The sequence below is a fragment of the Molossus molossus genome, unplaced genomic scaffold (genome assembly GCF_014108415.1).
Source record: "Molossus molossus isolate mMolMol1 unplaced genomic scaffold, mMolMol1.p scaffold_m16_p_1, whole genome shotgun sequence".
Taxonomy (NCBI): Eukaryota; Metazoa; Chordata; class Mammalia; order Chiroptera; family Molossidae; genus Molossus; species Molossus molossus.
The window spans coordinates 121,884,697-121,899,367 of record NW_023425344.1 but is presented as its reverse complement, the minus strand read 5'-3'; the positions used below and the strand labels follow the sequence as shown (position 1 = coordinate 121,899,367).

General features: G+C 50.7%; 1 protein-coding gene across 1 annotated transcript in view; it reads left to right on the top strand.

Moving 5' to 3' along the window:
* Positions 1-10,506: 10,506 nt before the first annotated feature.
* Positions 10,507-14,671, top strand: part of CSPG4 (chondroitin sulfate proteoglycan 4) — a 36,578-nt gene continuing 32,413 nt past the window's right edge. The window contains exon 1 of the mRNA XM_036279168.1: positions 10,507-10,563. Coding sequence (XP_036135061.1) covers positions 10,539-10,563 — 25 coding nt within the window. The 5' untranslated portion in view covers positions 10,507-10,538. The remainder of the gene's footprint in view (positions 10,564-14,671) is intronic.

The following is a 14,671-nucleotide window of genomic DNA, read 5'->3' as shown; positions in this document are numbered from 1 at the left end:
GGCTGAAGCCAAGGAAGAGCAATAGCAACTACCAAAACATTTAAGCAGCAGGCAAGGAGCTGGGATTGTGTGGGGCCTGTTCCAGCTACCCCTGCCCAAGCTCCTGTGTCTACTCTCCTTCCTTCCAGAGATGGCGAGGGGGCTGAGAAGGAAGTCAATACTCCAGCGTGAGCAGCTGATACAGTCTAGGGTACAGCTAGCCACAGGGCCCAGCAGGCAGGAACTGGAGATGACATCACTGCAGAACTTAGACTGTGAAGCCCAGCGTTTATTTCAGTCAGTTGCCATGGTGCCTGAACTGTGGCACTGAAATTCTATGCTAGCAGCTCAGTTGTGGAACCCTGAGAACTCAACCCCACTTCACTTTACTCCCAACCAGACTAAATAGCCTGAAGTATCCCCAGGACCCTAGGTCAGGGAAGGAAAAGGGAGAGGTGGAGTGACAGAGCCAGATCTTCACTCCTGGTGGGTGCCCTAGGGTTGGGAAAAGGAGCAGAAAGAATAGGTAGGTCATGGGTTAAGGGTTCCTGAAGCCTTCACAGCCGCCTAGGGTAGCCCTTTTCCCCCTCCTCCTCCTACCTATCGCCCCAGACTCCCACCTATGCTCTTCCTTCTATCAAAGTCTGTTTTTCTTTGGGAAAGGATCAAACCAATTATTTCACATGAAGGTGTAACTGCCTGATAGCTTCCCAGACTCTTTTTCTAAGGCCAGTATCTAGAAATCTATGTCTAGCTCAAGGAACACTTGCCTGCTGCTGGCATTTCAGTCAGGGAATGAGAAACAAACACAGGAGGATGGAGGAATGGTGCTGAGCCTTAAGAAGCCACTTCCTGTGCCTGTGGTCAAGAACACCCCACGGGGGGGGGGGGGGGGCGGTGTGAGAAGAAACATATGATTGAAGTATGAGCATCAGAGCTGAGGAAATGCTGGAGACTTCTACACCCTTAAAATTCCAAGAGTTTTTTGGGGTCCCAGGGCCTGCTTGCACCTACCAGTTCATAGCTCAGATGAGATTTGATGGAAACCAGGCAAGAGGGGTTTCCATCTTAGGAACAGATGACAGTTGGCTTTAGAGAGGGTGTCAGTCACAGCCCCAGCACATAGATAAGGAAAGAGAGGCCCAAAAAAGGGAAAGACTTGCCCAAATTCTCCCCCCACATCAATAGCAGAGACAGAACCAGGACAAAACCCCAGGGCTCTCTTTGGATCATAGGCCCTGAATCTAACGGAAACCAAAACATGCTGTGCACTCATCCCCGCGAGCAGGCGCAGTCAAGACTTGAAGCAGAACAGCCATGCCTGCTGCGTGTTCCAAAAGCCCCTTGTCAGACTAACAGGCTCACCTATGGAGTAGCCAAGCCTCTGACTTCTGGGGAGGCCAGGCTTGACAAAGTGGGGATTGGCCCAGCCTCAGCTGGCCTGGGGCCACAGGCAGTGTCACATCCACACCCCATCCTCGTCAGCTTTTCCTGGAGAAAGCTGTGAGCCCGCTGGGCCAGAGCCCTGATGGTCTTCTCATGCCAATAGGGGCCAGATGTGGAGCCAGAAGCTTCACCTTCTTGGTTAGGGGGTGGGTGGGAGGGTGGTTCTTGGTATTTCAGATTCAGGGAGCCTTCCTTACACTTCCCCCAACCCCCACCTCCTGCATCGCTCCTGTCTGTCATCCTTGTGCACAGCTCTCTTGGAAAAGCTGAGCCACTCTACACCCCTGCTTCTGCTCCAAATGCTCCCTCCCTCCAGCTCTTACAGAGACCTGGTTCACCCTGAAGACAGACCTCAGTCCTCTCCAAAGCTTCTGTTCTGTCTCCTATACCCCTGTCCCTCCAAGCCCAAGGTAGAAAGGGTCGTTTTTCTCCTCAGTACCCACCAGGCACTGCTCCTCCAGGGTTCCAGCCTCCAGAGTGCCCCTCCTCATGTCCTCAGGACTACCATCTGTCCTGGCTTGTACACTAGTGGCTCTTCTTCCCCACCTCACCAACTCCTGCCATTATCCTGGTGACTTAGGCCTCCTCAGGGACCTCCCATCAATCCTTTGTCCTGCCAGTTCCCAGACCTCCACTCCCTCTCAGCCACCCGCCCCCAGCACATCCCAGCTTTCTCCCTGCCTCCACTGCACTGACCTCCATTCAGCTCTGACCTTCCTTCAGAACGCCAGCCCACCATTCCACTTGGCTGGTCCTAGTACTCTGGCACAAATCACCTACTACCACTGAGACCCTGTCTCTGACCCTGCAGTTTTCCCCATCCTTCAGTCCCTTCCTGCCTTCATTAACCTCCTTGTCCAGCTTTTTTTCCGTAAATCATCATGTCTGCTTTGTCCACCTGCACCAGGCAGCTAAAAGCTTATGGTCTCTAAACCTTGGATTTGCCTTCATACCCATCTCCACTCTGGTTGGCTTGCTGTCTCCCTTTCCAGAGATTATTTCAAGCACAGCTCACTCCCCTCTTCAAGACTGGCCCTCCCTCCAGCCCCTGCTCCACCTCCTCCTCAGTTAAGAAAAGAGAGGCCCCTCCCTGCCACACCATCAAAACCATCTGCTTCCACTGTCACCTGCTCTCACTTCCCTCTGGGGCTAGGAAGGCCTCTCTAAGACTTCTCCCGGCTCCTCAAGAACATTTGGTTCTCCATGACCCCTCTTTGTGTTTTAACCCCTCATCTGGCACCTTCTTAGCTCACTCTACATACCCTACATTCTTCCATCTATTACAGACCATATTCCTGGCCCCATCACTGCCTAGACCCCTTTCCTCCAGTCCACAGTCAAACTTCCTTCAAGTGGCATTTCCCTATTGTCTGTTCTCACCTCCCTTTCACACTTCGACTCTCCACCAACTGGCTTCGGGCCCATGACTCTACCTCCACAATGACCAACATGTGGAGGCTGCAACCAATCGATACTTTCACTCTCACACAGTTAGCCTCTCAGGAATGCTGGACCAAACTGACTGCCCATTCCCTCCTCCTTGCAGCACCTCCTCTGGTTCTAAGATGTTCTGGTCTTCCTCCCATGTCCCCACTGTGCCTTCACAAGCTTTCTTCCTGGCTCTTCTTCCTCAATCTGACTTTTCAATGTTGGCAATTTCTAAGGGAAAAAGGGTAGCTTTACAGGGAGAATCCTGGCAGGCACCACCTCAACCAAGTGACGGAAGTTAAATATATTAACTCTGTACAACAGGACAGAGAAGTGCTGTGTGCTTCCCGAGAGGTGCACTGAGAAGGACACAGCATCTCTTCTGGGCTGTTCCCACCAAAAATACATAACCTGAACCTAATTAGGAAGAAAAGAGATAAACTCAAATCAAGATTCACTTTACAAAATAACATTTCTGAAATGTCATGAAAGACAAAGAAATACTGAAGAACTTTTCCAGATTAATAGAAACTCCAGAGATAAAACAACTAAATGCAACATAGGAGCCAGAATTTTCCTTTGCTATCAAGGATGTTATTGAGGCAAAATTGGAAAAAATTATGTGGCTATTTTAAAGTATTGTACTAATGTTAATTTTCTGATTTTGATCACTGCACTCTGTTTATGAAAAAGAAGGTCTTTGTTCTTAGGAAATACACACTGAAGTATTTAAAGATAAAAGAGCATTATGTCTGCAACTTACTCTCAAATAGTTCAGAAAAATATATGTATGTACACAGAAAATAATTTAAAATGTGGTAAAATATTGATATTTGTGAAATCTAGGTGAAGGGTAGGTAAGAAATATTTATGATGATCTTGCTACTTTTCTATAAGTCTGAAATTTTGTCCAAAAAATGTTAGGAGGAAAGAATGTTGGTGTGTCAGAGTTCAGTCCTGGGACTTTTGTCATTTTCCACCACCCTCCTCTTGCCTGGGTAGTCTCATCTTCTCTTGTTGCTTCAATCCCATTATCTGTATGCCAACAATTCTCAGATATTTGCCTCTGGCCCAGACCTTTGTAGAAGCTTTAGACCTACATATCTAGCAGCCTCCCCAGTGTCACTTGGGTTTCTCAGAAGCATTTCTAAATCAACATGCCCAAAATTTTTCTCATGAGATGCCCCTACTGCTCGTTTATCTCAGTGAAATGATGTCACCATCCATTCAAGTGCCCAAGCTAGAAAATTGAACTTGTCCTAGACATCTCACTTATCCTTACTCCCCACATCATGGAGAGCCTGTGAGCTCCCAATGACAAGGTTTCTGTCATTTACTCTTATGTCTCCAGCCCCCAGCATAATGCCTGAAAAATATTGTTGAATGAATGAATGAATGAATGAATTGATCCATTGATTGATCAAGGAAACATCATTTCTCCTCAAGGGAGCAGAGTCCTACTTTCTGAGTCCCAGACACATTCCCAGTCTGGCTCACTGGACTACTATTTACAGTTGTGCAGGTTTGTATCAGTTATCTGTTGCTGAGTAACAAATTGTCCTCAAAACCTAAGCCTGTTTCTATGGGTCAGGAGTTTAGGAGTGGCTTAGATAGATGGTTCTGGTTCCAGGTCTCTCAAGTGGCAGTCAAAATGTCACAAGTAGGGGCTGCAGTCACCTTAAAGTTGTATTGGGGTTTGCAGATCCATTTTCAAGATGGCACAGTCACATGAATGGTGAGTTGATGCTGTTGGTAAGAGGGCTCAGTTCCTTTCCACATGGGTCCTCCACAGGCTGCTTAAATGTCCTCAAGTCATGGTGTTAGCTTCCCCCAGAACAAGTAATTAGAAGAACAAGGCAGAAGCTCCCATGTCTTTTATAATCTCACCCTAAAGCCTGGTCAGTGTGGCTCACTGGTTGAGCATCAACCCATGCACCAAGAGGTCACTGGTTGATTCCTAGTCAGTGCACAGGCCCAGGTTGTGGGCCCGATCCTCAGTGGGGGGCATGCAGGAGGTGGCCAATTGATATTCTCTCTCATTGATGTTTTTATCTCTCTCTCCCTCCCTCTCCCTTCCTCTCTCTCTAGGATAAAAAAAAAAAAAAAAAAAAAAGGTCAATAAAGAAAAGAAATTTAATTTCACCTTGAAAGTCATACTCCATCATTTCTGCAATACCTTATTGACCATGTAGGTCAGTCTTATTCAGTATGGAAGGCAACTACACAAGGGCATGAATGCCAGAAGATGAAGACCACTAAGGGCCGTCTTGGAGGCTGGCTACCACAAGATTTTTATTGCACAAGGACACCTAGCCAATGGGGCTGAAATCCAAGCTTTATGTTCTTATGTAGAATGGCACACCCACTAAGCCTCACACAGGCTGAAGACAGCCATGCCAGCTGGGTCCAGCTGGCTCTTGGTTGTCAGTCTTGCCTCTTCCTCAAGGGAATCCTGAGAGTCATGCAGAGAACAGAAGCCTGGTATCAACACTTCCCATCAACATAACCACCAGGCACTGCCCTTCACAGCTTATGAAGCCCTAGCACCTCTGTTGGAGGGCATCATCCAAGCACCATGGTGGTTCTACAATTTACAGATGAGGGGAATGGTACAGAGAAGTGCAGTGACTCACCTGAGGCCACACAGGCTTGGCAGAACCAGACTTCTTGCTCCTAACCTCACATTCTTTCCACTGCCTTGCCCACCCTCCAACTCAGATCCACATCTTCTAATGTCCAATGAAGCTTCATTCAGTTCTGAGCAGGCATTTCTCACCCTTTTGGGAAGCCCTCCCCAATCCCCAAAAGTGCCTGCACTATGCTAGACCCCAAGCAAGTATTTGCACAGATTTTCCATCCAAACCAGGACTGTTTGTTCCCCATCCCAGAGGCTCTCTCTGCAGGTAGCCAGATGTCCTCTAGTGGGGTACAGCAAGGTTAACAACATGAATCACTATTTAGAAATAGTGCAACCCCAGGGGAGTCAGCAGTGGCCAGCTAGTCATGGTCACTGAAGCCACAGCTTTTTTGGACATAGTGTGGAAGATGAGTATCTGCTCCTGGGAACAGAGGCTCGGAGAGGGTTCTCCCACCCCCAGCCTGTCTGCCCCGTAAGACTTGGGCATGGCTTAGACCCTGTCCCTGGCCTCCAGTTCACAGCCAACTCCCAAGGGCAACAAACATAATTTTTCAGCTCCTGAATTTTGTAATTGTTGGGAATAGCTGCCCCACCCTCCTCTGTGCCTGGCCCCTAAACTTGGAAGAGTCTGTCAATGCCTTTAGCTTAGAGCAGGAGCAAGACCACTCCTAGCCGAGGCCCCATGTCAGAGGCCAAAGGCCCAGGCCTGGGCCCGCTGCTGTGGAGCTCCTGCTCATGAAACCGCAGGGGCCCAGAATCAGACCCAAAAGCCTGTGTCCCCTTGCACAGTAGAGACCTGGGTTCTGTGTCCTTCGTGGCAGAAGGTCAATTCCCTAAGGGCAGGACCTGGGTATTGAATGCACACCCCAGCTTAAGTACCATCCCGTCTAGGCACAAGCACCCACCATTTACCAGAAAGCTGGCTTTGGCCACAGGTTCCTTGGGTGGGGCCCATGCAGTCAGGGTGCAAAACAGAGAGGGACTTAGAGCGCCAGGCCCTGGCTAAGGGCAGGACCAAGCCACAGTCACTGCCGGAGCAGGCATTTAGTATCAGAGGCATTGAGGGTAAGAGTGACCAGGAGGGCCTGACCAGCATGCTGGCTGAGTCTGCTGGCAGGGAAGGAGTGATGCTGGGCTCTCTATTTGTTCTCCCAGAGGTAGATCTCTTGGGGAAACTGAGGCAACACATACCACAGATCATTGTAGCTTCAGAAAACTTACAATCCTTCTCCACCCCCGGGCTGTGGACATCTTGCTTCATTCTTTGAGTATGTTTTGAATCTCCCTCTCCCCGCACTGTCCTGTGCTTTTCTGGGAAGGAGTCAGTCAAGAGGGCAGGGGAGACCCTGACTCACACTTTCTGACCCAGCTAAGCATGAGGAGAATACAGACATCACTACTCCAAGAAGCCTGTGGAAAGGAAGGTCAGTGGTGGGAAAGCGCTTCCTGGAGGAAGCTAAGATGTGGCCAGGGAGGCAGGGGCAGTTAGAGACGGTCACCATGGACACCTGGCCAACCCAAGCCAGAGAAAGTCCTGGCAAAGGTCGGAATGCAGAGGGAGAAGACCTGAGGATGCCAGGGAGGCCCTAGTCACCTCTACTCAGGACCAGAGCTTCAGGGTCTCAAGGGGCATGCTGAGGAGGCTGGGGAGGGGTTGGGGAGAGGCAGGCAGCAGGCACTGCCCAGTCCAATGACTTTTGCTCTGAGACAGTAGGAGGTAGTCAGGGACCAGTTCAAAAGTAACATGGAGCCCCAACTTTCTGCCAGTCTGCCTGGCATGATGCCATTTGGCACTGGTCCAGGGTTCAAATGCTAGGCTACAGGCTGAGCAAAGGACAGGTTTGTGTATGCCAGAACCCAGCATCACTTTCCCACCAGAGTCTCAGTTTTCTCATCAGTGAAAAGGGAACACTGTCTCCCCACACACACACTTCCCAGGGGTATCAAGAGACCAGGAAAATGTTTTGTAAACTGGGAGGGCCAGCAGAGAAGCAAGCATGAGATGCCATTATTTTTCCAGGCCTGTTTCTTTTCCTAGCTAACAGCAAGGCAGGGGAGGCTTCAAGCTACTCCCGACTCCAACCTGAATTGTGGCTGGAGGCTCCACAGACAGTGGACTCCTGGTGGGTAGAGATCAGGCAGAAGGCAGAACATGGAGAGGGGGAAGAAAGGGAAGATGGGGTGGGTATAAATCTCCCCCAAGTTTCTGACTCATACAGAAATAAAGCCCGCCCTGGCCGGTTTGGCTCAGCGGTTAGAGTGTCGGCCTGCGGTCCTGAGAGACAGGGGTTCGGTTCCCGCTAAGGGCGCGTACCTCGGTTGCAGTTTGTCCCCGGCCCTGGTCGGTTGTGCGGGTGGCAGCCACTCGATGTGTTCCTTTCACATAGATGTTTCTCTCTCTCTCTCTCTCTGTTCCTCTCTCTCCCTCCCACTCTACCTGAACAAAAAATGGAAAAATGTCCTCGGGTGAGGATAAAAAAAAAAAAAGAAATAAAGCCCTGGCCAGTTTGGCTCAGCGGTTAGAGCGTCGGCCCGCGGACCAAAGAGTCATGGGTTCGAATTCGGTCAAGGGCATGTACCTCTGTTGCAGTTTGATCCCTGGCCCTGGTTAGGGTCATACAGGAGGCAGCCAGTCGATGTGTCCCTTTCAGATCGATGTTTCTCTCTCTCTCTCTCTCCCTCCCTCCCACTCTATCTGAAGACAAATGGAAAAAAATATCCTTGAGCGAGGAGTAAAGAAAAAACCATGAAGAAGCAAAGGCCTTCTCCAACCTTCTTTTTTCATTCCTAAAATGAAAGCTTTATTCCTCCAAACACAGTCTTCCCAGCAGCCCCCACCCTCTACCCTAGGCCCACACTGGGCCAGTAATTAACCCCTAACAAGGACCAGGTGTCTTGCTGACTTGGGGAGAAGGGGGAGAAGGGGACAAGTTGTGGAATCAATGGCTTTATTGCCACTGAGACCAACTAAACACAGCCCCACTCCAGGCATTCTAGGGGGAACTAGATGGGGCTTCTTAGGTTTGCCAAAATTCCCACAGAACAGCAGCAACTGGCTTCCTAGTCAACCCCAGAATGCATTTATTGAGAACCTACTATATGTAGCTTCCGCTGAAGGGGAAATTTCAGCCTTCAAAAGACTTTCCTTCAAGGGAGGTGAAGAGAGTGAAGCTGTATGCAAACTGAAACATGAAAGGATGTGTGCAGCAGGATGACAGAAAAGTAGGAAAGGACAAGCATTTATTGAGCACTTGCTGTATACTAGGCCCTGGGCTGGACACTTGAAGTACATTAAAGCATTTAATTCTCACAAGCCCAATTTTAAAAATGAGGAAATTGAGACACAGAAAGGTAAAGCAACTTGCTCATGTTTGGACAGCTATGTAAAAAATCTGGAATTTGAAATCAGGGCTGAGTTCAAGACCAGTTCTCACAACCACCTCACAAACCTGGCACCACCAAACTGTGCCGTGGTGAGTGGAGTGCTGGGCTTGGGGGTCAGAGACTTGGCTCTACTTCTTAGCAGCTGTGTAGACTTGCTCAAGTCCCATAGCTCTCTAAGCCTCAGTTTCTTCTTCTCGAAATGGGGCTTAATTTTGTTGCAAACTGTGAAATTTTATTTTTTATTTTTTTTCTTTACTGATTTTAGAGAGAAAGTGAGAGAGATAGAAACATCAATGAGAAAGAACATCAATTGGCCACCTCCTGCATGCCCCTCACTGGGCATTTAGCCCACAACCTGGGCATATGCCGTGACTGGGAATCGAACTGGCGACCTCTTGGTGCATGGGTCGACACTCAACCACTGAGCCACACCGGCCAGGCGCAAACTGTGAAATTTTATACACATGGTGAGAATGTTGCTGGTCAAGGAGAGAGCCTGGGGAGAGAGAACTTGGTGGGATGGGGTTGAGGGTGGGTTGAAGCAGGCAGGTATGACAGAGAGATTCTGACAGAAGAAGGGAAAACACTCCAGGGGTGCTCTTCCACCCATTCCCTGGACATGAAAACTGAGGCCAGGCAATGCTGAAGTTGGGGCCAGCAGAGAGCAGGCAGAGCCTCTAGGCCCCAGAAGCTCTGCGATAATATTGCTTTTTCTCCTCCTGTTTGGGACAAGGATGATATTGTTGCCTGGGAGGGAGCCAAGAAGAGCAAGACCTCTGCCTGAAGCTGTTAGGTAGAAGCTAAATCCAGGGCCAGATTTCCAGGAGGCAGCCCCAGAAAGTTGAAACACCCCAATTCAGAAAACCTGGAGTTTGGGGTAGCAAATGGTCAGGGACATAATCTCCACCTGGGGGCCTTGAAAGAACAGTTTCCTACTCCATGAAATGAGGGGAGGGGTGGTTCTACCCACCATGCAGGGTTATTCTGAAGCAAATGACACCATGGAATCCTTCTTGCCTTGTGGGTGAGGGTAGAACATCTCTCCTCTATAGACAGAGAAACTGAGGCCCTGAGTTGCAGAGAAGGTCAAGGTTGCAGCGCCAGTGGGCACAGAACTGTTGTAGCTCCCAGGCTGAGATTGTCTGCCCAAATGAAATCCTGAGAAGACCTCAGAGGCAAAGAGGCCCAAAAGTAATATGTGGGGTGGGATCCTTCTTCCTAGGCCTGGTTGGAGGACCCCACCCCCGAGCCTTGCAAGGGCAAAAGGGAAAGAAGTGAGGGGCTAGCCCAACTCATGTAGGTCTGATCTCCTCTGGGACTTTGTCCCAAATTTTCAGGGTGGTGCCTGGGTCTGACAAGCTGTAAGGGTTCCCTCACCTCTGCATAGAGAGGAGCAACCTAGCATGGGCCCTTTAAGAAGGTTGCCAGGGTGGGGGCAGGCAGGGAGCCCAATACTGAAACCCGAGTGATGGTCTGGCGCCTGCTCCGCCCCCAGAATTAAGTAGGCGGCAGGCACTCAGAGCCCCAGCCCTCACTAGAAAAGCGGAGTTCTCTCAACTGCCGATTTTGGCTGCTCAAGTCCTGCTGCCAGCCGGCTGCGATGCAGGCAGGTCCTCAGCCCCCAACCCCAGCCTCTGCCCTGGTCCTGGCTTTGACCTTGGCTATGTTGGTGGAACCAGCATCTGCAGGTGAGTAAGGGGCTTGAGACCCCAACCCAGACTGGCAGGAGCTGTGGAGGGTTCCTTAGAGAAAAGGGACAGAAGGGTTCAGAAGTGGCCCCCAAACCAGAAAACCAGGGGGTGCACTCCTGCCACCCCAGGATGGGGTCTCTGGGAGCTCCACCAAGGATACATGCTCTCCATCTCAGGGTTATATGGGCTCTGGTTTCCTGAGCTTGGTCCCAGAGTGGGATTGCCTAGGGCATGGCTCTATGAAAGACTGTTCTCTATACCAGTGGAGCTGCCTCAATGCTGCCTGGGCTCCCTGAGCCCAGCAGACTTTCTGAAACCACGTGGTGCCCAAAGGACACCCAGCAACTAGAAGTACCCCAGCCTCAGCCACCCAGGCCAGGAATGGGGAGTGCTTGGCTACAAAGCAAGAAATGGGGAGGGAGCCACACTGCCCTACCCTGTGCAGGGGAAGGGGGCAAAGGCACTTCAGCCTCTACCGCCTCCAGCCACCTCTGGCCTCCTCCAGCTGCCTCCCAGCTCTGCTCCTGCTCCTACTCCCTTTGTCCCCAGGTGCATTTTCTGTCTGGCTTCTTCATTACCACCTTCCTCTGCCCTCCTCTTCCTCCTCCTGTCTTTTTCTCTCTCCTCGCTCCTCACCGAGAAGACCTGGTTGGTGACAGACAGGACCACTCTTCAACCTCCTAGACGCAGGGCTGGTGCCCCTTCTTTTTTTTTTTTTTTTTTTCTTTTTTTTTTTATCCTCACCCGAGGATATTTTTCCATTTTTTGTACAGACAGAGTGGGAGGGACAGAGAGGAAGGGAGAGAGAGTGAGAAACATCGACGTGAAGGGACACATCGAGTGGCTGCCACCCGCACGACCAACCAGGGCCGGGGACAAACTGCAACTGAAGTACGTGCCCTTAGCGGGAACCGAACCCGGGTCTCTCCGGACCGCAGGCCGACGCTCTAACCACTGAGCCAAACTGGCCAGGGCTGGTGCCCCTTCTTATCCTGAGCTCCAGGAAGGCCTTGTCCCTCAGACAGCCCTGGGCAACCTCCCTGTCCCAAGCATTGGTGGCTGACCCCAACAGAGAATGAATGACAGTTTACCTTCTGAAGGGTGCTAGAATATGTCCCCTCTCTGTCACAACGCCAGAAATCCCACCATTGCAGCATTCTTCCTTCAGATAAGACATCATCTAGTTATGCCATAAAAGCTGTGGCCTCAGAGCCCATCAGTCATGACTACCCATACATGACAGTGCTTCAGCCTACAGCTTTCAGGACCATTCCCAAGAGCAACTTTGAGTAGAAGAAGGGTCCTAGTCTCCTTTCTAGTAGCCAGGCCACTAGGAGGGAAATGAGTCAGGGGAGGACCCCATACACACTGAGGTGAGTCAGAGCTACATCCCCAGGCTTGCTGCTCTCATTCCATGGGACCCCATCCTCCAAGGTCTCAGAGTTAGGATGATTGGATGGGCATCTAGAGAGATGGGAAGGGGGCATCTGAGGTGACTAGGAAGGTCCACTTATGTGGCCCCTCAGCCTCCAGCCTAGGGAAAGTTTCTAGCTTCACTACTTCCTTGGCTTCAACCAAGAGCCCCTCTCAAAACCTCCTCAGCATCGACAATGTGCAAGGCACCATGCTGGGCAATGAAGAGTGCACAGAAATTTACAAGCTGAACTTGGATTCATTCAAGAGGCAGAAAAGCATATTAAAACTCAGACAGCAATTCCTATCATGTCTGCAAAGATCCACATAAAGAGTGTGAAGAGAAATTCAGAGGCAAGGTGGGGTAGGGCAGAGGGTGATCCTTGAGCCAAGGCTTGAAGGATGTGAAAGGGTCAGTATTCCCGGAAGGGGCTCAGTGAGCAAAGACCCTGAGGTGGGTATGAGCAGAGGGATGTTGAGATATGAAGGCTAGCAGCCTGCTTGAAAGGTACATTTTGAGCACAAGCCAGGAAAAGCAACTGCACTTGGGCACAGAAATTTTAAATGGCAAAATGCAGCCCACTGCCTATGCCCTGTTGAGGAGCCAACAAAGGTTTTAGAAAGGAGAGCAGCCTGGTGCCAGAGGGGCTTTATAACGTTAAGCTCACCCTTGCCTTTCAGAAGAATTTGGAATCGGGTAGGGGGTTGGTGAGCTGGTATCCTCTCCCCTTCCCAGGTAGAGCTCCCTCCAAAAACCCATCTCTGTCACCATGCCTGGCTTAGTTCTCTGTCCTAGTCTCTGCAATAGGTTTTGCTCAGTGGTTAGAGCATCAGCCCACGGATCAATGAGTCTTGGGTTCGATTCCGGTCAAGGGCATGTACTTTGGTTGCGGTTCATCCCCGGCCCTGGTCGGGGTTGTACTGGAGGCAGCCAGTCAATGTGTCCCTCTCACATCAATGTTTCCCTCTCTCTCTCTCTCTCCCTCCCACCTCTCTGAAGATAAATGAGAAAAATATCCTCAGGTGAGGATTTAAAAAAAAAAGAAAGAAAGGTAGAAGGTGAAGGACTGAAGGACTCAGGCAGGAGTACTTGGCAGTGAGGGCTCATGTGTAACCGGGATGAGGACTCTGAACCAATGGAGGTGTCTTACAGAGCATGGGGGATCAGTTGCAAGGAATTGAACCAGGGAAGACTCTACTGGATGATCTGGGGGGACCAGTGATGTTAGAGACAGTCTCTGAGCCACGCATGCACTGCCCTGAGCCTCTGGGGCAGGGCAGGGGCCAGGGCCCTTGGCCCAGCCCTCTGGGACTCTGGAAAAGCTGTTTCAGAACCAAGTATAACTGAGCCCCACCCCCAGTGTTTGCCTGCCTGCCTGGGCAGGACAAGAAGGGCCTTTCAGTGCAGCCACGTAGGGGGCCCAGAAGGGGGCCAGGCTAGGTGGGCCAGGCCTCTGGCGATGGCTAGGAGGGAGTGGGGCATGTGTGGAGTTCTCAGAGGAAGTATATAGGCTCAGTCTGAGAACTGGGCGTGCTGCCCAGGAAGGGGGAGGCCGGGAGGGGGAGTCGGAAATAATCCTGACGTACACACAGATGTGAGCTTGCACATGAGTACAGACAAGCCGGCACACAGCCAGCTGCACTCATAAATCTGGGGTGGGTGGCTGCTGCCTCCCTACCTGGGAATCCAAGGCCCATATCTCACAGACCCAGGCTGGGTGATGCCTGGGTGGAAGAAGATGAGGACAAGATGGGGCCAGAAACGCTATGCTGAGCTGTGGCTCCTATTTGGTGCCAGGAACAAATGAACAAGGGGGCCTTTGGGTCTGGGACTTGAGCCTGCTCCCTCCCTGGTCCCTCTGCCCCTTCACTGATTATCTCCCAATTCCTGGCCCCATCCAGCTCCCCTTTTGCTTCCAACATGCCCTCTGCCCCAGCATATGTCCAGTTCTGTAGTGCCTCCTAGAACTAGGACTCCTCTTCCAGGTGCAGGGACAGGCTGTGTTTCAGAAGTACCGGTGTTACCATTGTTACTGAATCTATAGGAGTAATTTTCTAATGAACTGAATTGGTATGAATAATTTTTTTTTTTTATCCTCACCCGAGGACATTTTTTTATATTTTGTTCAGATAGAGTGGGAGGGAGAGAGAGAGAGAAACATCGACGTGAAAGGAACACGTCGAGTGGCTGCCACCCGCACAACCCAATCAGGGCTGGGGACAAACTGCAACCAAGGTACATGCCCTTAGCGGGAACCGAACCCCGGTCTCTCCAGACCACAGGCTGACTCTCTAACCACTGAGCCAAACCGGCCAGGGTGGTATGAATAATTTTATATTGTATTTTCTCTAGGGTAGGAAGTCCTAGTTCTTCCTGCTTCTCAGTAGAGCCCATAACTCCAAACAGGGGATAGAAGGGAGCTATAATAAGGCTCCTACCTTCAGAGATGCCCTGTGGGAGGGCTAATCATGTTGTTGTGCAGCCTCACAGCCCTACAAGGCAAGGAATATTCCTATTTCACAGTTGAGAAAATGAGGCTCAAAAATCAGGAGGGACTGGCCTCAGGTCACTCTCTGGGCACACAGGTCATGGTATTCTCACTTACCCCAACAACAGCTGGGTCTCCCAGATAAGTCCAGGTGGACAGCCACCCACCAGTGGGCTCAGGCCCCCAGCAGGGAAGAGAGACAA